Consider the following 25,953-nt stretch of genomic DNA (forward strand, 5'->3'; position numbering starts at 1 on the left):
TTATAATGCTATAGATAAGCTACAGCAAGGGCCTCATCTTAAAGCTGCTATTTTAGGGGTTGTAAGTCCACTTAAAGCTGGCTGTCTCCAAATGAAACATTGCTCTGATTCCAAAGACAGGATAAAGCTTTCCACAGAAAATTTGGTGGAGGAAAAATAACACTATCTTTGGTTGGGAGAAAAAAAGGATAATGGCTTTAGATATTTCTTAGTATTTTCTAAAATCTCTAAACTAGAATTCCAGTAAGTACTCAGTTTGATTACTCTGGCTGAGGCATCTGAAAGAAAACTACTAGACTTCAGCATTTACTGCTATATTCCCATTTCTGAACCAAACACACATTTAAGATTTATTTAGCCCTTCCCCTTGGGTGCAGGCATTCAATCCTGAAGGACAACTCTATTTGGGTTAGCATTGGAACCTCTGTTAAATTGCCATTTGTCACTGTTCAAGCCAACAGAAATCTTGCCAATGATGTGCTACAGCAGAATCAAGCCGTAGATTCTTTCATATTCTGTTAACATAAATGCTATCAATGCCTGTCTTCATACAATAGGCCATTTTATGTCACTACAAGCAAATAAACGCTAAAACAAATACCAAGTCATAAATACACACTCAGGTAATTAGGTCAACACACCTTACTGGTGGCCACATGCTATTTCAGAAAAACTATTAGAGAAAATACTAACATGACAGTATATGGCTCTTCAACTAAATCAGAGTCCCAAGAAACCTCTGTAAACTATTCCAAAAGTAATCATTTACATTACAGTAAAATGCTGTCCCTTCATCTAAACACTAATGAGCTTCTGGTAGCTTGCATAATTGTCAGACTTCTGACTCTCGTAAGACATCTCCACATGGCAAGGTCAGCTGGAGAGATTAACATCTAATCCATTAATCCACTAGTTTCATACCAATCCGTCGCGGAGGTCCTTATAGAAAAAGCCAGGCACAAAGTTCTACATCCTGAGGTTAATGTGCAGACTCCTTCTCGGAAGCCCATGTTCTCCTACTTAACAGAAACACAGTTCAACACTCCACGTATTTTACGGAGTCCAGACTTCTCCTAAATGTGTAAAGTTAATATCAAAATAAACAGACAGAAGAGAATAGTGCATGAATCGTTAAAATTATTTTCTGCCTTTAAAAAAAAACCAACCCGCAATAACCAAAAGCCTTACAGACTTTAGAATATGGAAATAACCTAGAAACAGCATTAAGAGAACATTCTAGTAAGTCACGGTAGTGGCCTTGCTGGGAGTTTTTATTGTCTTTCATGAGAGCTGCCTTAAGTGTCTTTATTTACATATTAGAATAAATAAGAAAATAAACTATTAAATAAATCCAGCATTAAAAATTAACGGCTTTTACTATGTATGGCCAAATATTAGACTGCAGAAAGTCAGGTACTCTCAACAGACATTCATTAACTAATGTAACAATAACCCACGTTATAAATTACATATTCATAAATGTCTGGCCCTTGAGTTACACACTGTTGGAGAAGTAACAAGAACAGACCCCTCCCGGAGACTGTGGAGCCCAGCTATCTTAGCGACAGAAGTGAAATGCATCAGATCAGCCTGTGCACCCACCGTATGCGATAAACCAAGGAACATACTCGTACACTCGTACTAGCTTGTGTCTATTTTGTCAGCTTAAGTGACGCACTTTCAAGTATTAAAACGGGCTTCCACTTGCATTTACATCTGTAGTACACAGCAGTCCTAATTTCAGTTATTTTTAGCCACTACTACAATAAAATGACAGAATTGACTCACAGAAGATTCATACATTGCTCTTTAAAGCATGTTTTCTTTCTTTTCGTTCTGATGAAGAATAGTTTTATGTTCATGATTTTAAAGCATAAAATGAAAAATGAAACACGATTGCATAATGCCCTTTGCGCTGCTTTAACGCTAGGTGAATGTGAAGAACTTTGTGAAAGTCTGTGAGACTTCACACTAATTCATATCATAAATTACTGACAAACACAAACCAAATAATCCATTAACTCCTGTAAGACGTTGCAGTCTTTTTAGCATTTGGCATTATCTAGAAAGAACCGCCAAAGGCAGATTGTATAAACTGATTCACTCAAAGTTAGGGTAGAAGTAATGTTTTAAGTATAAACTTGACACTGATAGTTTAGTATTTTTCACGATTTGCTGTGAAGAAATGTAAATTGATTATTAAGATCAGAAGCAGAAATCAATATATTAGAATGCTTAGATGCCAGAATGTGCCTTAGTGGGCTTTTTACCAATTAAATTTTATAGTACATAATGTACTTTTAAATATTCTGTAATTTTTAAAGGATAACAATATATTTCTTAAAGTGCTACAACTATTTTAACAGGAAAAAAAGGTCTTATCTCTTTCTGCTTTCTCCTTTTCACTATTAATCACAGAATTGTTGAGGTCGGAAGGGACTTCTGGATATCGTCTAGTCCTAACTCCCTGGTTCAAACCAGGGCCAACTAGAGCAGGTTGCTCAGGGCTGTGGCCAGTTGGTTTTTGAGTATCTCCAAGGATGGAGACTCCACATCTCTGGGCAACCTGTTCCAGGGTTTGATCACTCTCACTTTAAAAAATTCTGTCTCATGTTTAAATGGAATTTCCTGTATTCTAGTTTGTGCCCCTTGCCTCTTCTCCTGTCACTGGGCACTACTGAGGAGGGTTTGCTCTGCCTTTCTCTCTCCGCCCATCAGGTATTTACAGAGGTTCCTAAGATCTCTCCTGAGCTTTCTCTCCTCCACGCTTAAGTGTCCCAGCTCTCTCAGCTTCTCTTCCTCTGTCAGATGCTCCAATCCCTTAATCATTTTTGTGGCCCTTCACTGAGCTTGCTTCAGTACGTCCATGTCACTGTTTTACTGGGATGCCCATGACTGGGCACAGCATTGCAGATGCGGTCTCAACTGGTGCTGGGGAAAGATGTGGTGGCCAAAGCTCTTTCTCATGTATCCCAGGAGGCTGATGGCCAGTTTTGCCACATCCATCACCTTTCTAGGTGACTGAGGTGAGATCCTCCTCCACCAAGGTTGTCTTCCTTGCTCCAGATTTTCCCACTGGACTCTGGGATCTGTGATTGCTGAGGTCAATCAGTAGATTGCCAGGGGGAAAAAAGAAAAAAAAAAAAAAAAAAGTGAAGAAAGCATTGAGTATGTTGGCCTTTTCTGTGTCCATTGTCACCAAGCCCCTGCCCCATGTGGCAGTGGGCCCACATTTGTCCTAACTTCCCTTTTGCTGATGATACACCTACAGAAGCCCTTCTTGTTGCCCCTTCACATCTCTCGCTAGTTTCAGCTCCAGATAGGCTATGGCTTTTCTCATCCCATCCCTGCACACTTGGACAGTGTTTCTATATGCCACCAGGGTCACTTGTTCCCGCTGCCCCCTCTTGTATGTTTCCTTTTTGTATTTCAGTCAGGGGTTCCTTGTTCATCTATGCAGGCTTTCTGTCGCTCCTGCTTGACTTCCTGCTCAATGGGATGGACCATCCTTGAAAATCACCACCCGTCCCAGAACCCTCTCCTCTCCATGACCATATTCCATGGGATTTTTCCAAGCGAGTTCCTGAACAGGACAAAATCTGCTCTCCTGAAGTTCAGGATTGTCATCCTCCTATTTGTTCCCTCCACTCAGGATCCTGAATTTCACTGCCCCATGGTCACTGCAGGCAAAGCTGCCCCCAGCCTTCATGTTTCTGACCAGTTCTCCTTTGTTTGTACGTATCAGGTCCAGCAACAAGCCTTCCCCCTTGTCAGCTCCTCTACCAGCTGTGTCAAGGAGTTACCGATGCTCTCCAGAAACTCCCTTGCCTGCTCGCACTCTGCTGTGTTGCCCTTCCAGCATATTTCAGGGTGGTTCAAGTCTCCCTGTGAGACCAGGGCCCGCAAGCATAAGGCTTCTTCCAACTGCCTGAAGAATGTTGCGCGCTTCTTCCCGATCAGGTGGTCTGTAGTTGATGCCCATCACAACATTGCCCGCCTTGGTCCCCCTTTTTAATCTTAGCTCATTAGGTCTCAGCTGGCTAATCTCCAGTCCTCACCCAAAACTTCATGTGTTCTTCCTGCTCTCCCCTTCTCACCATCCCAGCCTGTGCTTCCTAAAGGGCCTGCATCCACCCATTGAAGCACTCCAGTGATGTAAGATATCCCACTACATCTCCATGACTCCAATGACATAGCCCTGCAACTGCATGCAGGTCTTGAATTCCTTCCACGCTAAGCCAAGAATTGTTGTAAAGTCTGTTTAATTAGCATTTTTAAAATAACCCAGCAACACTCCTGCCCAAAAGAATAATCGCATACACAAAAGAACTCCTTCAACAACAAAAGAGGAGGAAAGGAAGAAACAGTCCTGTGTGTTTTATTGGTATCAAGGTACAGTACCGTTACAGTTGGCTAAATATGACCTTTTTTCTTTTTTTAAACCAAAATGCAACATATAAAAAGCCATATAAAAAAGCTGATTGGTCGGTTGGCTGTAAATACAAAACCTATTCAAAAAAATTCTAAAAAAACAAGGCAGCTTGTTTTGGACAGGTAACTACGTATAACTTCATATTTATGGCCCAGTTCACTGAAGATCATAAGAATAGTTTTGGTTTCTGTATTATAGCTACTTTCTGCACCAGGATCCAACACAAGGGTTGCTCTTGGGCTTATAAATTACCATAGGCAAAGATGCATGTGACTGACAAGATACAGGTCTCTTACTCTTCTTCACGGTAAGAACATTGTCTTCCTTTGGAGGAGGCACAAGTACAGGTTTCCAAGGAATGGGGTTACAATATGCTGGAGCTGGATATGAATTTCCATCAGCATACCCTAAAACATTTAGAAAATACACATAACTAAAAAGGAATATTTACACAAGCTCTACAATGCAAACATTTATAATAATCATCTGAACTAACAGAGACACAACACCGTCTTCAGAGGAAGACAGCATAGGCACATCACATAATTTAAATGATTCAAAGTAATAAAACTTCCATTTTTTTTTTTTACCAATAACTGGCATATTCTTAATCTCTATTTAAAATACCAATCAGGTCAAATGCTGTGTAACATTCAGAATGCTCTATCCTTTGTATACTTCAAAGGTGTAAATGTCAATGAATCGGCTACTCTGCATTATTTCAAAGCATTTATAAATAAATCTTCCTGTCACCACATATGCAAAGCTCACATATTTTTCAGTCTTTGCTTAACTGTTATTCTTCATTTTATTGAGAAGAAAAATACACTAACTATCCACATATTAATAACCTGCAATTAATAACCTAGGGCCCATAAAGCAATATAAGAAAATCTAAAATGCAACAGAAGGAACACGTTACCCTATCAGTCATTTGCCTGTAGTGAAATTTCAGTGCATACATCATGCGGTTGAGTAACACAAAGTCTGCAATACATTCTAATGCATGAACACAACTAAGTAGAGAAATATTTTTCAAAAACCACTTAAACAAGTGATTGCAGCTGTGGGGAAGTAACGAAGGTCCAAAACAAAACACAAAAAGCAAAATGGATCACCATCTATAAACAGTTGTAAGCTAAAGAGCAAAGGGCGTTCCCGTGCTTTCCACATTTTCTTAAACCTTCAGAATTTAGGTCCTAAAATATTTTCTGTTGTGAATTCAAATAATAGCAATGATTTTAATTCTATGAAAAAATAAAGGCAAAAGTATATACATATGTTTTTAAAGAAAATTTAATTAAGCACTCGAACATAAAATGCAATACTTTTTCTTACTGCTCTTCTGTTTTTGTACCATGTGAGATGACAAAAAAATACAAAAATAAAATAAGACTCCCAAAACACCACACTGTCAACAGCATTCTCTTTAACACTTCCCTTTAAAACCAAAAGGGAATAGGATTACAGAAGCCAGTAAGGTGTAATGCAGTTGTAAAGCTACATGAAAAGGAAACCTTAGCTCAGGTTGATTCCCATGTCTCCTTTTTCAGGCAGGACTTCTGTCAGCCTCTTCTTAATCTTCACATCTCAAAAAACCACCTCTTTTCTAAAGGGGATTCAGGTGCCATAAGGTGGCACACACCTTCTGCGACACAAATACTAACTTTACAAGCATGCTAATGTAACTGATTTGCTTCACAGGAATCACTAACTTGCTCCAGTGATTCCCATGCCTGGTAAGGAAAATGAGATCAAAATCAATTATAATTTGGTATGCTACATTATTCTCTCAAATAATACAATTTTCCTCCCAAAAAACACGAAGGGCTACAAAACACGCACAAAGGGTCTCAGAGTAAAAGCTTCTCTGACTTATACCAAAGGAGATATTCGTTCCCATGTGCCAAAATTAGATACTGGATGAAAATCTTAAACAGGTTACGTTTTACATTAAAGGATTAGAGGGAAGGAACCACGAACCCAAGTCACTACATATGTGTGGTAGAAGTACAAACCTGCAGACTTCCCACGTGGGAAGCCATAACCATTCAAAACAGGGCGTGGTTTATTTCTAGCATTATGTAGCCATTCCTTAAAAATCTTCTCCGATCTTGCTTTCTTCTCCTGTAGCTCAGCTTCCCTTTCTTTTTCTTTTTCCTAAAAATAAAAAAGATAGCTATAGACAAAGCCCTGTACAATATGTACAAAATGGTAAATAAGTCTTTTGCAGATTCCCGGACTGATGAATGCATTTCAAATATGTTTTTAAATACAAATACATTACAATAGAAAAGTTGCATTTTTTTTTAAGTCTGAAAAAAAAATTAAAAAAAAAAATCAACCTTCGCACTAATCCAGTGTTTCTCTGAGAAAAAGCTCTCAGAAACTAAAGAATGCATGTGGTTTAAATCTGTCTGATGACTTTTATTTTCTTGGTTTCAAGGTTCTTGTGGACCTTAGAGGCTCAGCAGAGACATGGAATCAGTCTGTTAAGCAGGAACAAAAACCCACCAGTACAGAATATTTAAGCATGTTTTAATTATATGGGAAATTTTGAAAGACTGCAAAATTAAGGTCATTAAGGCCTGCAAATTGATCTGGTACAGCTTATGGTATTTTAAAGTTAATCCAGAAAAATTATTATACGTACTTATGAAATTCTTACAAATGTGTTCTTTACTTTAAGAACAACTGCTGTAATTACAGGGGGAATATAGATAAATTCTTCTCACCACAATCCTCCCCCACACTTAGCTACAGCAGTAGTGTAGTACTCCTATAATACTACATATTATAGTGAAAAATTATACTGTAATGTTTATTAAATTAAAATACAACCATCAGCTTCACAGGTAAGACATCTGGTCACACATTGCATAGTTTTCAGGCATCATCATTGCCAATATGTGCTATTTCAAAGGAATTCTGGATGATTCCTGCAAGCGTAGCCTTATTAGAGCATTTGTTCTAGTGAAGCAGAGGACCTCAAAGCCCATACTTTAGGAAGCTTACAATATGTAAGAGGTCTTTTGAAGCTTACTATAAAAATACAGAGGTGATTAATTAAGATGAAATAACATTAAAATTAGAACTCCTAGCATCAGATTGGTACAGACAGATTTTAATAAAAATGTTTTTAATTACAAATATGTGCAAGTATAATAGTAATATAATAGTGGTGCTGGGAGAAAAATGTGCATAATGCTCCCCTGTTTTCTGTCTGGGTCACCCTGCAACAGACTGAGTCACAAAGGTACACTGTGTGGTTTGTATTTCTCTTTCCCTTATCACATCGCAATTGCAGTGGGTTTGCAAAGGCTGTTAACAAAAATGCATGAATATGCATCTTCCTTTGCTGACCATACCTCAATGTCTTCAATGCACTGACATTACAACTTCTGAAAGTTTCTTTTCATGTACAACATTGCCATTTGATAAATTCTAATCAATTTAATCGACCAATGTATTTAATATAAGTTACAGGTTAGGTAACCCCATCCAAATAAACAATTAGTTGATTAATACCTTCTCTTTCTTCTTCTTTTCTGCCTCTTCAGCTCTCTTCTTCTTTAACCATTCTTTATACTTTACTTCGGCCTTTTCTTGTAACTGCATTTTTTCTAGTTCCCGTGTGGCTTTTTCTGCCATTTCTTTACTCAGCTTTCGTTCCCTTTCCCTTCTTTCCTACATGAAACAGATCAGAGAAACACAATAGAAACTTTTCAGTATATTTCAATGGGCAATTCTTTCAAGGGATAGTTAACTTTATTACATAATTACAAATACAATTATCATAACCCTGAAAAAAAATATCACATTGCAAGCTCTTTGCAAACAGATCCCGTTCATTGCTAGGTTCCAGACAAAATAGTTTTAAACACATAAACTTGTCAGAAAACATGATAAAAATTTACTTTCATCACTCCTTATGCTATTATGTTTACTACTCTGTTTTATTTCTTCAGTAATTTTTTAAAAAACTTTCAGATACTTCTCAATATTTCTGGGAAATAGATGTATGTTGCAATTCTTGACAACGGTGTGCTAGTTTTACTTTTCAGTGAATACAGAGCAAGCTCCAGTTCCACATGGAAGTCAAGAAAACTCTCCCCTTCGAAGAGTCACTGAGATATGCAGATTGTTCAACACATTTAAGCATAATTTGATAGGAAAACAAGAAGTTCACGTGAGAATCCACTTCATGTTTTGTTATATTCTCTATGTTTTTTATATTCTTTAGTTTATTCGCATATGGAATTCTTCTGTGAATCAATCTACATACTTCTCTTCAAACGATGAAAGGGAAGACAGGAAAACACATTCTAGGGTAGACAAAAAGTGGTAATTGAGTGCGAATTGAAATTGCTAACCTATGTAATTTGGAAGATACACTACACAGAGGTGTCATTCACTTCTACGTCTTTTTGGGGTGTGTGTGTATCTAACAGTACACAACAATATTTTGGGGACTATAAGCTAACAAGCACATATTGATGGCCTTTCCTTGATCTGGAGAGAGGGAGGTATTTTCATTTGAAGACTAACAATAGCTCTTCACTTTGCTTCCCTGTAACCTTTATGAAACGTCTGGCATTCTGCTGATTCAGGACTACTTCTGCTTAGCTGTGAAGGACCTGCATACACCCAGAGAGGCAAAAATCTTTATCAGACAAGCTGTGCACGTGACTTGGAGGAGAGGCAGAAGACTTGAGATCAAACAGTTTTCACTTCATAGAAAAGAACTGCTGAATAAAAATGCTGTTTTTCTTCTAAGAAATCTTTTTCTTGTATGCTCCCCTGCATGCTCCTCTTGAACAAAGGAGATGTGTAGTTTAGCAGGAATTTATGCTGACTCAGAATTACTACAGTTGGCAGTATGGATGCTGAAGGCCTACAACTACAACTGCAAAGTATAATAAACTGGGTCTGTCTTCTTTATGGAAAAGAGGAAAAACACACAAGAACAGTAGGAATACGCTTCCCTTCCTGTTTTACCTCTTATAAGCACAAAAAAAGTCAGAAAGATAAAGCTCCGCCCTGCTCCCTGCCACGGGCCCCTCCCCTGCCTTTTTTCCAGATTTATTGCACTTTTGGAAAATCCAGTTATGCCTAAAGAAGCAGAAGCCATAATACTGGAGCTGGGGACCAGCACAATTCTCTCAGTCTGGTCTAAACTAGTTCAATCCTTGCCCTCCATACCAAAATTTACCAGTAATCCAATATAGTAGCATGATACAGAATAAAAACTTTAGCTTATATTGCCTTGCAAAACACTAATTCATTTCTGTCATTTATTGGATGAGATGACAAGGTGCAAAACCAGGGCCAGTGAAGAGAAAATGCATTACTTTCAGGTTAAAATATTTGCCGTTTTTTTGGTAAGACGCAGTACCGGATACTAAATGAACCCTCATCCAGACCACATGAAATTGTCTCAGTAAAGAAAACATTCTAAGCATAACCTTAGCTTACTCCAGGCACTCATTTTTTTCTGAGCATGTCATAATACTAAACTGCAGACTTCTTATCAGACGCAGCCAGTTTACAGAATTGCTTGAGCTAGCGTGCCCCGTTCTGTGTTTGCCAACACTAGAAGCATTACTACGATTTTAACATCGTCAGCTAAATTATGCATTAGCTGTGGGTTTTTTCCCCCCCTTTTACAAGCTATGCCTAATTAACTGTATTTACCATAATCTCTTGAGGTGGATGTTTCTTCACCTAAACCATGATGATACTCTTTCAGTACCGCTGTTTTGTTATACTCTTGTCCATTACTCTAATATGAAGATAAAAAGTTATTTGTGTACAAACTGCTCAAAATTTCACAAAATAATTAACTATTATCTATATTTTCTCCTTGGTTTGTTTTTGTTGTTTGGTTTTTTTTTTAATTTCACTTCTAATACATTCTAGCAAACATCAGCTGAATCCGTTCTGCAGTGTAGGGAAAGTGGTCAGATAGGAATACACTCCAATTTCAACGTGTATTCTGCAATGTAAAACTCCATAGAACTACAAAATAATGGAAGTCTTATCAATATGATTTCACAACACTGTTTGTAAGGTCTGTTCATGTGACAAAATTATTATTTACAACAACAAAAGAATTTAATTCTGGAAAAAAAAAGAGTTGATATTCTGAAATGTTTTTATTCTAGTGAAGAATGGAAACAAGATCTTTCTTAACATGAAACAAACCCTTCCATGCTTAAATATGTTAAAAAGGAAAAAGAATCTATTTTTTGGCAAATTATGCAGATCCTAAGTACCACCTGCCTGAAAAACAAATAACCAATTGTCTAAGCTTCTTCTCCTTCCTTGTCTCAAATTCATCTTAAACTCTTTTATTCGGGGTTCCTCGGTCCCGTCATTACCAAATATTCCCCACCTGCATCTCTCGACAGCTCCTGTTTCCAGACAATGGTAGTCTGGTACACATAAAAAGCATTAACGTAGAAGAGAGATATATGCTAAAACAGTGAGTTGAAACCATTAGTGAAGAAGCCTTACAAAGATTTCAAATGTTTTGTTGTTTGCTGGCTTATCTGTATTGTACATGAAAGTAAGTTACAAAACTAGGGATCTTTCAAAGCTACAGTCTTTAGCTAAGGATCTTACCATACAGAAAATCAAGAAAATAAATATAGGACAAAAATGAAAAAATGGGCCCCTTCCACACCTAGTGGAATTGTTCAATAAGGGACAACAATTAGAAGCAGAAAATAAGACTAAAAATCTTTTTAAAGACTGCAATTAAATGGCAGGGAAGCTTCTTAAATTATGTATCTTTAATCACAATACTTCAGATGAGTTTAGCTACTATTCAGACCAACCCAAAGTTAAATTAGGTCCTATGTAAACAATAACATGCCATGCACACTACCAGGAAAGCCACAACTATTACTAAGTTTTACTTCCAGTGAGACATCCTTAAGATGGGGAGAGTCCCTGCAGAATTACAGACTTTGCAGCTGCCTAGAAATTATTCTGCAGACAAATCAGAAACGCTTCCTCTTTCTCTCACGCACAGAACAGCTTTTCGTTCATAAAGTTAGTGTACACCACATTCCCAGCTGCTTTCATAACCCGTTTCATGTCAAGCTCCTGTCACCCTGGCCTTCCCAGCTTCCCCCCATCCTCATTACTCTCCCTTATACAAGTCTATCAAAAATGCTAGGAACGTGCATATTAATGTACATGCTCTGCAATTCTCCTTTCACTCTCCTTCCATGTACATATGGGGGGAGGGAAATGATATAATTTGTTTATGCTTGGTGTTGTCAGATTGGGTTTTAAGAATTCTCTTTGATCTTGTGTTCAAAACAGACATGATCTATTCACTAAACCACTAGTAAATTTACATACACTTTAAAATATGATTACAGGTATTACATAAATTAAGGTATTGATTGTAAAACATCCAATTACTCATTGCAAGAAAGGCTTGTTCTCCCGCCACCCCACCCAAGCACATTATTAAGGAGAAAGGATACAAATCTGCCCTGCGGGATCACTGCTCTGGGCTGTGATCCTATCAAGCCTCGGAACCTAATGAAGCCTGGGCTAGGTCAGTACTTGGAAATCCCCCACCCAAAACAACTCCAGCCGTCCCACAGAGCAGCGATGGTGACTCAGTAGGCAGCATGTGTCTCACTGAGTCACTACCCAACCAATGTCTCAGCAGCAGAACTACAAACTTTTCAAGAAAAATCAGACCTACGTCTACAAGAAGAATCGTCAAAGGAATTCAAAATTTGAAGAAGGATCCCGCTTTCTTCCTGACAGAAGGTAGAAATATTAAATAATTTTCCAGGCAGAACACAGCCCAATTCCCATCGAAACAGAGATATAATATCCACCTGGAAGAAAATTAACAAAATATGTATTTCTGCATTTTCATATCAATTATTAAATGAGAAGCTGGAAAGGGTAAAATGCAGAGCTGCTTTCTGTTCTGCATTTTCTATGTAGAGTGTCACCAAATAGAAATATTTCCAGAAATTACTGTTGTGGTTTATATCTTTAAGATACTTCTCCCAGCAATCACCATTTTCTGGTCTGCACAATGTGACATTTTTCTTTTCACAGATAACTGATGGTTCTATTTCACAGCTGTTCGCTCTAACATCTTAGCTACCATATTCTAGCATTGTTTTACGCTGACTGATGGAGAAATATAGCAAAAGTCCACATTGCCAACATCAGAACATACATCCAGATTTCCTCACTTATCCTCCTAATAATCCTGAACATCAATTGCATTTAACAGCCTCAGAAATCTGGGGTTTTTGGCCAATTGTTATTATCTTTTCAATTTAGCCCTATTACACAGCTCAGTCACCAAGGCCTAGCCCACAGAGCTACTTCTTTAATCTCTGCAGAATTGGCATGTGAAAAGAAGAAGAGGCTAGAAAAAAGGTCAGTGAATCAACATTGAGATGCAGTTGTTTACTGACAGGCAGGTTTACGAGGATTTACTGCTCAAGCTCACACAAAGTCAACGCAGACCCCGCTGCAGTCTAGGAACTGAAGAATTGTAAAATAGTTACATACATGGATCTTCCTCCCCAATTGTGTTCTTTTCGTGTAGATACTCAATATATGTGACAAAGCAGAAAATCTTAGTGTACTTGGTCCCTGAACACTCTTGGGCTCTTCAGAAGAACGCAGACTCCCAAATGCTGCTGAAATACACGAGCACTCATATTTTAAATCATCTGCCACCTTGAACTCCTCCTCCACAAGTCTATCTAAAACTCATTCTAACACTAACCATGAGAAATCAGTTCATTCTACTTACAGAAATCTAAAGGTAACTCTGGACACAATTGAGATTCAGGTACAACCAAAAATTATACCCAGGGCACTGTCCGTGCATGACCTCACAGAAGAGTTTTGCGTAAAGACACGTCAACACTGTGTTGTAGATATGTAAAGACAGACTTGGGCATCTAAATGTAAAATTTTAATCCTTAAATGATGTTGGTTCTCAAAGTTGGAAGGTATTTGTGCTAGATATTTAAGCTTCCCTCATAAATACATTTCTTGAAAGGGTTTGGTCTTGAAAAAGGTGAACATCTCAGCATCTCTTTCAAGTCTAAACTGTCAGCAAAAACCATAGCACATCAGGCTCTACACAAAACATAGCTGCAACCACAGCTTTGACTCAGAACAATAGTTCAGCTGTTAGAACATTAACCTAGGACAGGGAAGATCCGGATTTCATTACCTCTCTGCCTGAGGGGATTCAAACTAAAATGTCCCACTGTGGGGAGAAGACTCCATCTACCAGACTGCAGGCTGGGATGACAGGATTCTCCACCCCTTCTGCTGAAGCAGTACCACTCCTCACAAAATAATTAACAATTTGTTGGATGAAAGAAAGAGAGCATGAGTGAGCATGACTTTTTAACTTGAAAGTCGTGCTCAAGCTGCCAAACAATCTGTGTTCTATATTAGCAATGGTGGGATAAAATATGCATTAAACAAAGTCTTTGGAGTGAGAGTTGGAGTCTAAGTCTTTCTTCTGGAGGAATCATAGAATGGTTTGGGCTGGAAGGGACCTTGAAGATCACCCAGTTCCAACCCCCCTGCCCTGGGCAGGGACACCTCCCACCAGACCAGGTCACTCAAGGCCCCATCCAGCCTGGCCTTGAACACCTCCAGGAATGGGGCAGCCACAGCTTCTCTGGGCAACCTGGGCCAGGGGCTCACCACCCTCACAGGAAAGAATTTCTTCCTGATATCTAATCTAAATCTCCCCTCTTTCAGTTTAAAACCATTACCCCTCACCCTATCGCTGCACTCCCTCGTTAAGAGTCCCTCCCCATCTCTCTCGAAAGCCCCATGCGGCACACCAAGAAAGGGAAGTCTGCTCCAAGAACAACGTCATTCATTATCTTACAGTGTGTTGGTTCTAGGCTTTCATATTTCTTACTGCTTTTTGCTTCTTATAAAAGGTATCAGCCAATAACAAAGTAAATAGGAACAAAATTTTCAATGAAAAAGCATCAAAACCGAATTTCCCCATCCTGTACCTGTTTTCCATTAAAATTATATTTTTTGGTAAGTAACAGGGGCTTACTGAAAGAAAAAACGAACAACAAAAAAAAGTTGAGCAAAGTCCTATGACTGACGCATGCTTTGCTCATACTTTTAGGAAAAAATAAAAAGTAATGCCTTATTCTCTATTCAACAATGCAGAAAGTATTTGAAATGCTCCAGTCAAATTAACATTGGTATTAGAATAGTTTTTCCAATGTAAAGTATGCTTACAGCTTTGCTAGATATCACATTAATATAGCATATATTAATTAATATAGCATAAAGTATTATATGCTTTATAAGAAAAGGATGTTAACAACATGAGCTTCAGAATTACAGTTATTCTTCCATTCAAGCATTCTGTTTTTGAGATTTCAGTTATTGTTGCAAATATACGTATTACATATATGTACTGCTTTTTGGTTGGGATGGAGTTAATTTTCTTCATAGCAGCTCCTGCGGTGCTCTCCTTTGCATTTGTAACCAAAATAGCGTTGATAACACAACAGTGGTTTAGTTATTGCCGAGCAGCGCTCACAGAGCTTCAAGGCCTTTTCTGCTTCTCACTCTGCCCTGACACCAAGTGGGTGAGGGCTGCACAAGAAGCTGGGAGGGGACACAGCCGGGAGAGCTGGCCCCCACTGACCAAAGGGATAACCCCTGCCATACGACGCACTGCGCAGCAATAAAAGCTGGGGGAAGAAAGAGGGAGCGGGGAGACATTAGGAGTTGGGGAGTCTGTCTTCCCAAGTAACCGTTATGGGAAATTGCTTTCCTGGAAAAGGCTAAACACCTGTCTGCCGGTGGGAAGTAGTGAATTAATTCCTTATTTTGCTTTGCTTGTGCAGGCAGCTTTTACTTTACCTATTGAACTGTCTTTATCTCAGCTCACAAGTTTTCTCACTTTTAACCTTCCAATTCTCTCCCCCATCCCACTGCGGGGGAGCGGGTGAGTGGCTGCACGGGGCTCAGCTGACTACCGGGGCTAACCCACAACAATATACAATATAAATATTTATATGTACAAACAGAAAAATCACATTGGGTTCAATTGATTTTCTTCTGGAATCAAAAGCATGTTTGGAGATATTTTAGAGTTAAAATATTTTGATTGATATTCCTGTGACTTGTTAAAAATAGAGCTCTGTTACAACTAAAACAAAACAAATCAAATAGACAAGTTACTGTTTGCCCACAAATGACTCAACATTAGGAGAGAGAGAAAGTAAGACTAATTTTGTCCAGCAGAGATCTTGTATCTTACTGAAAATTGTAAAGACATTAGTAGAACCAGGATAGTGCCTGACAGTTGGTTTTATAAAGCTTTTAATTCCTAATGAGCTGCAAAATTTTGCCATATTTGCATAAGCATATTTCACAGCTTAGGATGTTCTTTGATAGCTTGTATTTCAATATATTACTTCTAGTTCATTTACAACCTTTAAAATCACAAAAGCTATTTACACAGAAGAATATTAAATGGTTATGATTCCTTTATTTTCAAAAATAGTTTATGCAAAATGATTGGAAGCATAAAAAAAAACTTCACAGCATGTAGTTTTACATATATATTAAACAATAAAAAAATGAAACTGCCATGAACAAAAATAGTGTTCAAGCTTTTCTTCCTAACCTGACCCTTAAGGACTTTATTTAACAGTCACAGCATCACAACTGACATTGCTATGCAACAAAATGCTAGAAAACTGGCTTGGCATACAGAACAGCAGCAGAATTCTTCTATATACATATACAACCATTCTACTTCTGATATACATGTACCTCACATTCACGGTATGAAGATTTTTCCAGCAGTGTCTCCTGGTGCTGGATGCTCAAGATGAAGGAAGAAGTTTCATGTACGCTCAACCATCCCTTAACGCCCTTCATCAGTCCAGTATTGAGCAATGGGAAAGGATACAGACTTGTGGAGATCACAGAGGTAACATCCCTGAAAGTACTGCCTCCTCTCAAGTAAAGCATTTTCTGCAGCCTACACACAGGGGCTCAGAATCAGTAACCGGATGTGAAAAAGGTAAGCACTTAATACATATTTCAGTGAAGAGTACTCTGAGTTTTGCCTCAAGGAGCACCTTTTGATGCTTCTAGGAGGAAATGAAGTGGGTTTTCACAAATATGAGACGTCATAGCAAATGTCAGTGCTCACAAATCTAACCCTAAACTTCATCTGAAATCTTCACTCAGTTTTAAACACCTTCTTACTTAGTTACTGAATTGACATATTTATCCTTCAGTCTGCGTCCAGATCCACAGATAATCTTGTACAAACTTGAAGTGGCAAGGTCTATGCAGCACAAATGTTAATATCCTAAAGACAGCTAGGCTTTTAAGTTCAGTTTGTTCTTGATTTGAGTGTGGTTTACAGAAAAGACTAGCCAATGAATCATCTGATTTAAAGGAAAATCAGATTACTTTTGGTAAAAGCTTGGGACATGGCCTAAGGATGACCTTATCCTTCCAAAATATGATAAAGTCCAGACACAAATATGTTTTTTCCCCTGTCCTCTGGGCTGCTGTGATTACCATAAAAGAGACCTCCCATTCCCATTGACAACAGAAAAGAAGTTGTTAATCAGTAAATCCACAAAGACAAAGATCTTTGGAAGACCCAAACAGACAGAAGTTTACAGAAGCTGAAGGCAGGGGGGGCAGGGAGGACAGAGGGAGGAGGAGAGAGAATGAGAACTTTCACTGTTTTGAACTGTGAACAATTTTAACAGGCAGCCCAAACTCTTTCATGCCAATGAATAGTTACAGACACCTATAATTTAATTTGCATTTTAGAAGAGGAAAATGGCATTGTTTGTGCTGAACAATAAATCTTCTGCTTTTTGCTGTGTACTTTAATAAGGGAGGACCCTTTCTACACCATAATAAATGCCTAGAGCAGGACTGGTTTTGAGGCGGGTTTATGCCAATCTTCCAGTCAGCATTGAGACTGAGAGTAATTAGGTTAGATCCAAACACAGGTTATTCTAGTGGTTCTAGACTGAATCTGAAGAAGGAATTCTGAAATGGTGAAGACAAATGTATGAGGTCTGGATACCTAGCCCAGCTAGTGCCATTGTGACATTTTTAATCAGTTTTCATCTGATTTCAATCAGAATCAGAAGTACAGGACGGTAAGCAACTACAGACTGTAAAACAATGAACGCGTATGCCCACAAACTACCAGGGGCTGAACAAGCCCAAGCCTCCTAAACATTCCCATTTTTGCACCCAGTACACATGCTTGCTTCGTGTGACACAGAGCTGTACAGCGCCCCATTGAGATCAGGATTCTGTCTGCTTCTGACCCTTGACTTAGGCTTCCCTCTCAAAAACTTCAAAAATTTTTTGATCCCACTCAGAAATGGCTTTTTGGATGAAGGAATTCCCAACTGCTAACTGTGGTCTACTGAGAATTTCCTGAATCTGGCCTCACACCTCAATTATCCCTCTAAATTCTACCATACTATTTGCCTGTCCACAATGGTACTTAACTAATTCCTTCTTCTGGCTCTACTTGGGGTACAAGACACTGCAGACAGTTAAGATGTACACTCTACCCAAAATGTTTGGGCACTGAACCTAGGAAGTCAGAAAGAGTAGGGTATACTGAAGACCAGAACCCCAGCTATAATTAGCAGAAGGCTACTGCACAAGATGTAGGCCAATTGTCAGTTGTCTGGCTACTCAGAAAGCAAATCTCTCTATATCTTATGGAAAAAAAAAAAAGAAATCAGTCTTGGAAAAATATTTAACTGTGCTGGCATGGTTTCATAATTTTCAACTGAAAAAACCATTCATTCAACAAACTAAAAACATGGTTGTCCAAACAGTCTAAGTAAATTTTACATAGGTTTACTTAAGCATGGTATGTGCTAAATATTTGCAACCAAAGCAATATTTACCTCTTCTCTTTTTTTTTGGACCCATTCCTTGTGCTTCTCTTCAGCTATCCTTTTCCTCCTTTCACATTCTTGCTTCTGCTTCATCTTCTCAAGCTGTTTATTCATTTCCTAATTAAAGAAAAAGTATACATCTTAAATCTGTGGTGACCATCTACATCAGTACACTCAATAATGGAAATAGTGCTGAAGTTAAAGCAATGTAAGCATTAGATTTTGAAATTTTTCCTTCATTAAGATTTTCAAAAAGAGAGATGACAGTGAACACAGAAATATTATGAAATATAATCAATGCAAATGTATAATTTTTAGCATATGAACTGGAAATATGTATTTTAATTAGGCTTTGGAAACAATTCAACATAACAAATCACTCCTCAGCTTATTTAAAAGCCCTTTCAGTCAGTAGAATCTTAATTTGCAGCAGTATTTTTCTACAATTCTTAAAATTTACATGGTGTACTCTGCTGCATTCAGGAAGGCATCAAAAGCTAAATGAAATATTACCCACCTGTGATGTTTAGTACCAGAACTAAAAGAACCTTAGGGCTTAAGCGAAAGTTTATTTAAAGCCAAAATTATTCCAGATTTTAGCGAACTTTGAAACAAGAGCTTTCTTTTGAAGATGAGAGAAGACATTCTGAAGTATTTTACCTTTATAGGACATACAGTATACATGCAATCACTTATATCTCTCCAAGCAAATTAATCGATAAAGAAAAAACATGACTAAGACCACAATTTGAGATGCCTAGCTTCTCTAACAGTAATATTAGCACAGAGTGCTATTTTTCAATGAAAACTCATACCTTCAAACATAGACGGAATTACTTCCACCAAACTGATTTTTTGGTCCCTACACTGAATTTAGTAAGGCATCACAAAAAAATAGGAGCCTACAGAGAGTTCAAAGAAAACACAACACAGTTTGAAAATATAGTTGTTGCTGTATTGAGGCAAAGTTACAGCAACTAACACCTCCTTTGAGTTCTGAGACATCTGTATTGCAAGGATCCTGGTTTCTGTAAAAGGTGATGGCACTGTAAGTACCTTAGAAGACCCCCATCCGCTGTCCACTCCAAATGTTTATCCACATTTCCCACATTCAGGGCAGACTTGGTGCTGCTGTCAGCAAAAGATCTGGGACTTTACAGTTGTTTCTTAGGATATCAGTTTAGAATACTTCTTATATGCAAATGTAGTAATCCATTTTTAAATCACAATCACATACTTGGTTCTCTTCTGGCATCTTACAAAAAGGTTGATTGTGTTTTTTCCCCTCATATAAGCTACTTGAGTTGCCTACGTTGCAGTTTAACATCTAATGTTTTCAAAACCTATTTACCTATTCCACCGATTTCTACACAGTTTTAAGTAATGCTTGTCCTATGACTGCTCCTAATATATATTTGAGAGACATCTTCTAGATTACATTTAGTACTGTATAAATGCTATTGTGTGATACACAGTAAATTGCTTTGGTTCCTCATCAAAACCACATGAGAAGTCCAGACACAAACCACATTTTCTACACGACACCAGAAATTACTTTGGCTCATTTTTTGTACTTAAAAATCAAAACAGGGAGAGACAATTACCAAACTGGAATCTAAAGAGGAAGTCATGAAATGTGTGGTGAATATTAATGGATCAGAACATATTCCTCAAGTTTAACAAACTATTTTGGTGTTATGCTGACCTCTAGAAGACTGTTCCAGAACCTTCCAGTGGTGCATGTTTTATAAACAGCATGAGGTAGCCCGCATAAACCAGCCATATGTTATATTCACTTTACAGATAAAGTGAATCACAGAAAGGTTAGGACATTGCTCATGGTCAAATATTAAATCAGCAGCTAAAGTGAGAAATGATCTAACTTTGATGCCATTTTTCTAGCCACTACCCAATACCTCCAATTTGATTTTAAACAACAGTATCATTTAATCAACTTCAACTACAAACATATTAATCAAGGACAGATACAGCGCTCTCACTTAATTCTGCCCCAGCATTCGAGAACTGTTCATTTACAAGGGAGCAAAAGATGGAAGGAGGGAAAAAAATGCTGGGACAGGAAAACCTATCCTGGGAAAGGACTCCAGACTGTTGTATAATTACACACTGAGACGGTAACAACACTGTCCCTCATATCTAACCAGGCAGCTTGGCATACTTGCACCCAGCACACGCCCTGTCGTGTTTACTACCTACGTGCAGGCTATGTACCCATGATGAAAATCAAGGTACCAATTATATAAATATGTTTTAACCCTTTAAACTCAAACCATTATGGTTTGATGGATGACAGTTGGATAAGCAAAATATTATACAGCACCATTTCAATGAAACATAACATTTAGCAAAAGAGGATGCATGTAGCATGAATCATTTCAGCACTGTCAAACACAAACACTGTGGAGGCCCAATACACCAAAAAATAATGGACAAAACTGCTTGTGTTTCTGCAATCAAAAGAAAAAAAAATACTGTATTTTGGCGCTTGCTATCTTCTATTAGACTTAACGTCAAGCTAATGGGATGTATTCACCTCTGCAGCTCTAGCTTGTAAGCGGGCACGTAGCTCCTTCTCTTTGCCAATGAACCATTCTTCCCATGGTGAAAGATTATCTTTCAAAGGTGACTCTTTTTTTCCCCCTGCTATTTCAGAGTCTTCAGCCTTCCTGAATTAAAAATGAGAAATGTAAAAGAATATTATCTGTAATATATTTGATTGAAAAATTAAGCAGTGCTACCACCTAGAAAAATGACATTTAGGGTATGCTGTGACAATGACGACATTATTTTTCTACTTGATGAGTAATCTCTGGATAAATGTCATGGCATTTATAGTGCACCTCTGAACATCCCCTCTACGTTCTACTTATTAAATAATAGCTTGTTAGTGATTCCCCACCCCCCGCTTCCTCCCTGGTTCCAAACTGTGGAACAGATTCAGGCATTACCTTCTACGAACTAAACAAAAACTAATATCAGAAACATCAAAGTGTCACCTTCTTTCTCACATATGGAAACCAAGGGAAATCAGAGATTTAACGTTAACATCCTGTCCTTGGTCACAGAGAGGCTCCATGTATCAAGTGGCCTTTAGCATGAGCAAAGGATTATCAAGAATACTTTTTTTCTTCTTTCAAGTCCTACAGAACTGGATTCATGATATCAAGGAACCTCAACACACTAAACCCATTCACGCCAATAGGTAAAGTTTTCCACCCTAAAAAGCTTTCACAGGAAACATACTTAAGGAATATGGCTTGCATACAATACTTGATGATATTATAAAAGGTTGTATTAAACTTTTAATAGGATACCTTGCATAACTCACTCATAACTTCTTTACTCATGAATAATGCAGCAATCCTAGCCCCAGGCCAGAAATATCTTTTATAAGATTCTATACATGTACTACCTCATAAGTAAGACAATATATTAGGCTCTAAGTCAACGAAAATTGAAAACATGCCAATAGATTTCTTTACAAAATTTCTTCTATCCTATACAGAATTTTTTCTTAACAATAAAACAGTGAAACTAGACTTCACTTTACTATTTTATATGGGTGTATGGGCTCTGGAAATACACACTTCACTACAGTAATTCCGTTTGCTGAAACCAAGCTATAGAAGAGGCATCCAAACAAAGAAAAAAATTCTTTAAAAGAATTCTTAAAAGAAATAATCTTTTAAGCATCCATATAAAAGTATTACATGTTCACAGGGAACAGGAATACTGTTACAAAACATTTTATGTCCCAGTAACCTTTAGAATGTATTTCTGTGATACAAAGCATTTGGAGACAATGTCAGTGCTCAGGAGTTTTGTCCTACTCTTCTCCATTGTTGTTACCCACATGTGTGTACGCGAACATGACCGTTTGCTGGTCAAGTCATGACATGTCCAGGGGAATCGATTCACGCTGAAACTAAACTGGAAAAGGGTTGTTTTCCCCACACAGAATCAGCCCCCAGCCCTCTTTATACCATGCTGCAGGAGAGACGTAATACAACAGAACCGAGAGGACACCCTGACACAGAGAACACGTGGACAAAAGCAGCACAGGCCAAGCACGCCCAAGCCCAGCGTTGTCCAACACATCCTGCTGCACCCGAGGGCTTCTATGCTACAGCACTAACACAGAGCAAAAATTTAAGTCAGTTTTTAAACAGGTACGTATAATAAGGGATGCAACTTAAGAATGCATAATAGCACATTTTGTTAGAAAATAACTCTCTGAAAGTTTATTAAAGATAAGGATAAAAGCATTATGCGTTCAAATTGAGGAAACCAACACAACTTTGTCCAGACTTGACATTTTGGGAGGGATACTTCCTCAATACATTCTTTTGCTCTGCGTGATTTGCATTATGGCACTTTATACTAGAATAATGCTGACATATTAGACCAACCTGAGAAAAAGTACTCGTGGAAGGAACGAATTAAGGAAAATAATATTTACTGTGTGTTTTCTTCTATCGGTAATTATGAAGTTCAAGCTGTTAACTTCTCAAAAAAATAATTCGCAGTGATAAATTAAAAACACTGTATAGAAGTGAAAAATAACAAAAAATGAAGTTTAAACAGAGGAAACACAAGCTGAATACGGAGAGCTGTTAGGAGAAACATTTCCCCTCTTCTGCAAGTACTGTGTCTAAAACTCTCAGACTGCACCGAGCGCAGACAGGAACGCAGCCCTTCTGAGCGTGCATCCCAGCCACTGGTCACACTCTCCCTGGCACACTGATGATGTATTTTGAGACACACAGACCTTGAATTTCATGAGACCATTTTCTGAAATGCTAGCATGTTCACAGCTATGACCTTCCTTGGAATAATTACAATAACAGGCTTCTTAAAAGACTACATTCTCAAAAGCACATTTGTTTTTAAATAAGTATGTTGAATTAGGTACACTTGGCATTGGAACTGAAGTCTGATTAACAGAAAACACTGTGATTATCATTTATCGTATATTCACTTAAGTCACGCCATCAAACATAACACTGATCCATAATGAAAGTATGAAAATGCCTAACACCATTTCACAAGGCCTTGTTTTCAGCTCTTCTCTTTTGTAAATATTGTATTTCCCACGTTAAATGTCTGCCTCCGGCTAATTTTCTGTGTAGTTTTAAGAGGACAACAACAACAAAAAGACTCTTTGAGAGAGTGTGTGCATACGCGGCGGGGATAGTGGCTGCGTAAGAAGTGTTTTTTATTATTATACATTTGAGATCTTGGCAGTTATACACGGAAGCTGCTATATGAACATTCGGCAGACACTTATTACAACACGGCAGCAGCATTTATTCAGATGCAGTGTCTGCATGAGTGAAGCATAAATTAATGCATGCAGAGTTTAATGAGATTGTTCTAACTCAGGCCCTAAGAGAGGTCGTCTTCAGTTGCATCTTACCACTGCTAGGGAATACTGCAGCAACAGGACCCAAAATTGTGAGCCGTTTCAAGTAGCATCTCAAGCTGCAAAGACATGTAGTAGTTTGAACTGAGCGCTACAGAACTTCAAGGTATGTGAACAAAATTGCTTATTGGGAAGGAATAAAAGAAGAGGTAACGAAAGACCTGAAACATGAGGGACCCTAAACAGGCTAATACACCCTTTTCACTCCATAGCTTCCATTTCTGACTACGTTTGAATACTTTTGCTGGACTTTCAGCGCCTTTCTCAATAAATGCTTGTAGGACCAGCGTGGTCCATATCCCTTCCCTGCTCTCCATGGCAGTTTGAGCCCCGTGGAGCTCAGCTGTCCTTCCCTTACCCCACTGGCACTTTTATCTCCATTCAGCCTTGCTAACTACATCCACCATCAGCTACTGCACAGATCTGTAGTTTCCATTGCAAAGGTTGTATTACAGAAGGCGAAAGGCACTCCCTGCTCTTCCCCCTTCTATTTTAAAGGGAGGAATAAGGATTATTTATTCTCCTGTCAAGCAGAGGAGATCCCGAGGGAAAGAGGACCTATTATGTTTGCATATAATTAAAAGGGAATGAAATTAAGGAAACAAGAACTGAGCAATGCACACACACGAAAACTGACTCTGGATACAGCTATATACAATAGGCAAAACAGCCCTTTAGTGTTTGAGAACATTTAAAAGGATGACAGGAATGGCTGCACCTTTTCAGCTTGCAAAGACACGGAGGCCCTGCTCAACAGTTTATAGAATTTTTACAAAACCCATGAAAATACTCAACTGCCCGTAGAAAAGACTGCCATAACCTGCCACTTCCCAAGAGATCATAAAAAGGGAGCGAGGTGCCTAAAGCGCTTATCTATGCAAACCGGTTTGTATTTATGTGAAACGATCTTCCGTCCCCAATAGAGGCCTCCAGCGGAGGGAGGCGAGTAGAGGCGCCCGGCTCCTCACGCAAGGGGCGGCCCCGAGCTCCCTGCTCCAACCCGGGCCCAGACCCAGGGGTTACCTACGGCCTCGCCGGCTCCGGGAGCCCGCCGCCCGCTCCTGCTCCTCCTCCTCCTCGCTCGGGGAGAGCGGGGAGCTGCCGGAGGGGCTGAGGGGCTCCTCGCCCTCCGAGCTGGCGGAGGACGGCGAGCTGAGGCGAGCGACCCTCCTCCTCCTGCGGCGGGTGCGGGCGCCGCTGCTCATGGCACCTGAGGGAGAGTGCGGCGGTTACCGGCGGTTAACGGCCGCCGCCCGCCCCTCACTCACCACAGCGCAGGCGGCGCGGCCCGGCCCGCGCTCCCGGCGGCCCCCGCGGCTTCCCCCCGCCGCCGCCGCCGCCATGGCAACCGGGACACCGCGCCTGCGTCCCGCTGAGGGAGGAGCGGGGCCTCGCCGGGCATATTCCCCGCCGCCTTCCTGAGGCGAACATCGGGAGGAGGCTCTGGGAACGTATCGCGTCGGACCCGGTGGGTCCCGGTTTTGTGGTGAGCGGTGAAGGCCTCCCGTGAGGGGAAAGGAGGGGAGGGACGGCAGCAGGCCCTGCAGCCGCCTGCCTGGCCCTCGTCATCTCCACCGACACCACAAACGCTTGAGTCCTAATTTATATGAACTCTATACAGCTATTCTTTCTTACTTAATAACATTTTTGCACATTTACCAGTTCAATAAGCAGGCGTCAGCAACCTTATCCGCAGATGATGATTCCAGTACATCAGAAGAAGGTAGCTTAGGCATTTTCTAACAACCAAGTCAAAGTTTGTAATCTAGCCTTACATTAAACCGCAACGTCCCATTTCAGTCCCCACAACTAGTACCTTGTTTCTGACTTAAAGTTCTAAAAACTTTTGGTTTTCATACACCTCTGCTAGGTTAGTGGTGGCCTTTCTCCTCCCTCCAATTTGTTAATACCCCACTGAGTCTACAACTATTTGTTCTAAATAACACTGATTTTATTTTTTTATACACTCCTGCCCTTTCCTGTTTGCTGATACATACGTTGTCAATATCCCATTGTGGTTCCAAATCCCAGGACACACAGGCCCTCTTTACTGGCAAGGGGCTGGGCCACCTCTGTTTGGCCTTTTTAGCCAAATCCTTAATCAGGATCAGCTGGAAGATCAT

The 25,953-nt window shown here is 39.3% G+C and overlaps 1 protein-coding gene across 2 annotated transcripts; it reads right to left on the reverse strand.

Moving 5' to 3' along the window:
• Window positions 1–897: 897 nt before the first annotated feature.
• On the reverse strand, window positions 898–25,129 carry CCDC34 (coiled-coil domain containing 34). 2 transcript variants are annotated; one of them, XM_054200657.1, is made up of 8 exons: window positions 24,854–25,129; window positions 20,942–21,074; window positions 18,397–18,504; window positions 7,961–8,119; window positions 6,451–6,592; window positions 4,685–4,839; window positions 3,010–3,098; window positions 919–1,016 (listed from the first exon to the last, which is right to left on the reverse strand). In XM_054200657.1, the coding sequence occupies exons 1-8, from the start codon at window positions 25,033–25,035 to the stop codon at window positions 980–982; spliced, it is 1,005 nt and encodes a 334-aa protein (XP_054056632.1). In that variant the 5' UTR covers window positions 25,036–25,129; the 3' UTR covers window positions 919–979. The 2 variants fall into 2 exon arrangements, with proteins under 2 accessions (XP_054056631.1, XP_054056632.1); XM_054200656.1 differs by having other exon boundaries at window positions 898–3,089; window positions 4,729–4,839.
• Window positions 25,130–25,953: the final 824 nt, after the last annotated feature.

Source organism: Rissa tridactyla, chromosome 4 (genome assembly GCF_028500815.1).
Source record: "Rissa tridactyla isolate bRisTri1 chromosome 4, bRisTri1.patW.cur.20221130, whole genome shotgun sequence".
Taxonomy (NCBI): Eukaryota; Metazoa; Chordata; class Aves; order Charadriiformes; family Laridae; genus Rissa; species Rissa tridactyla.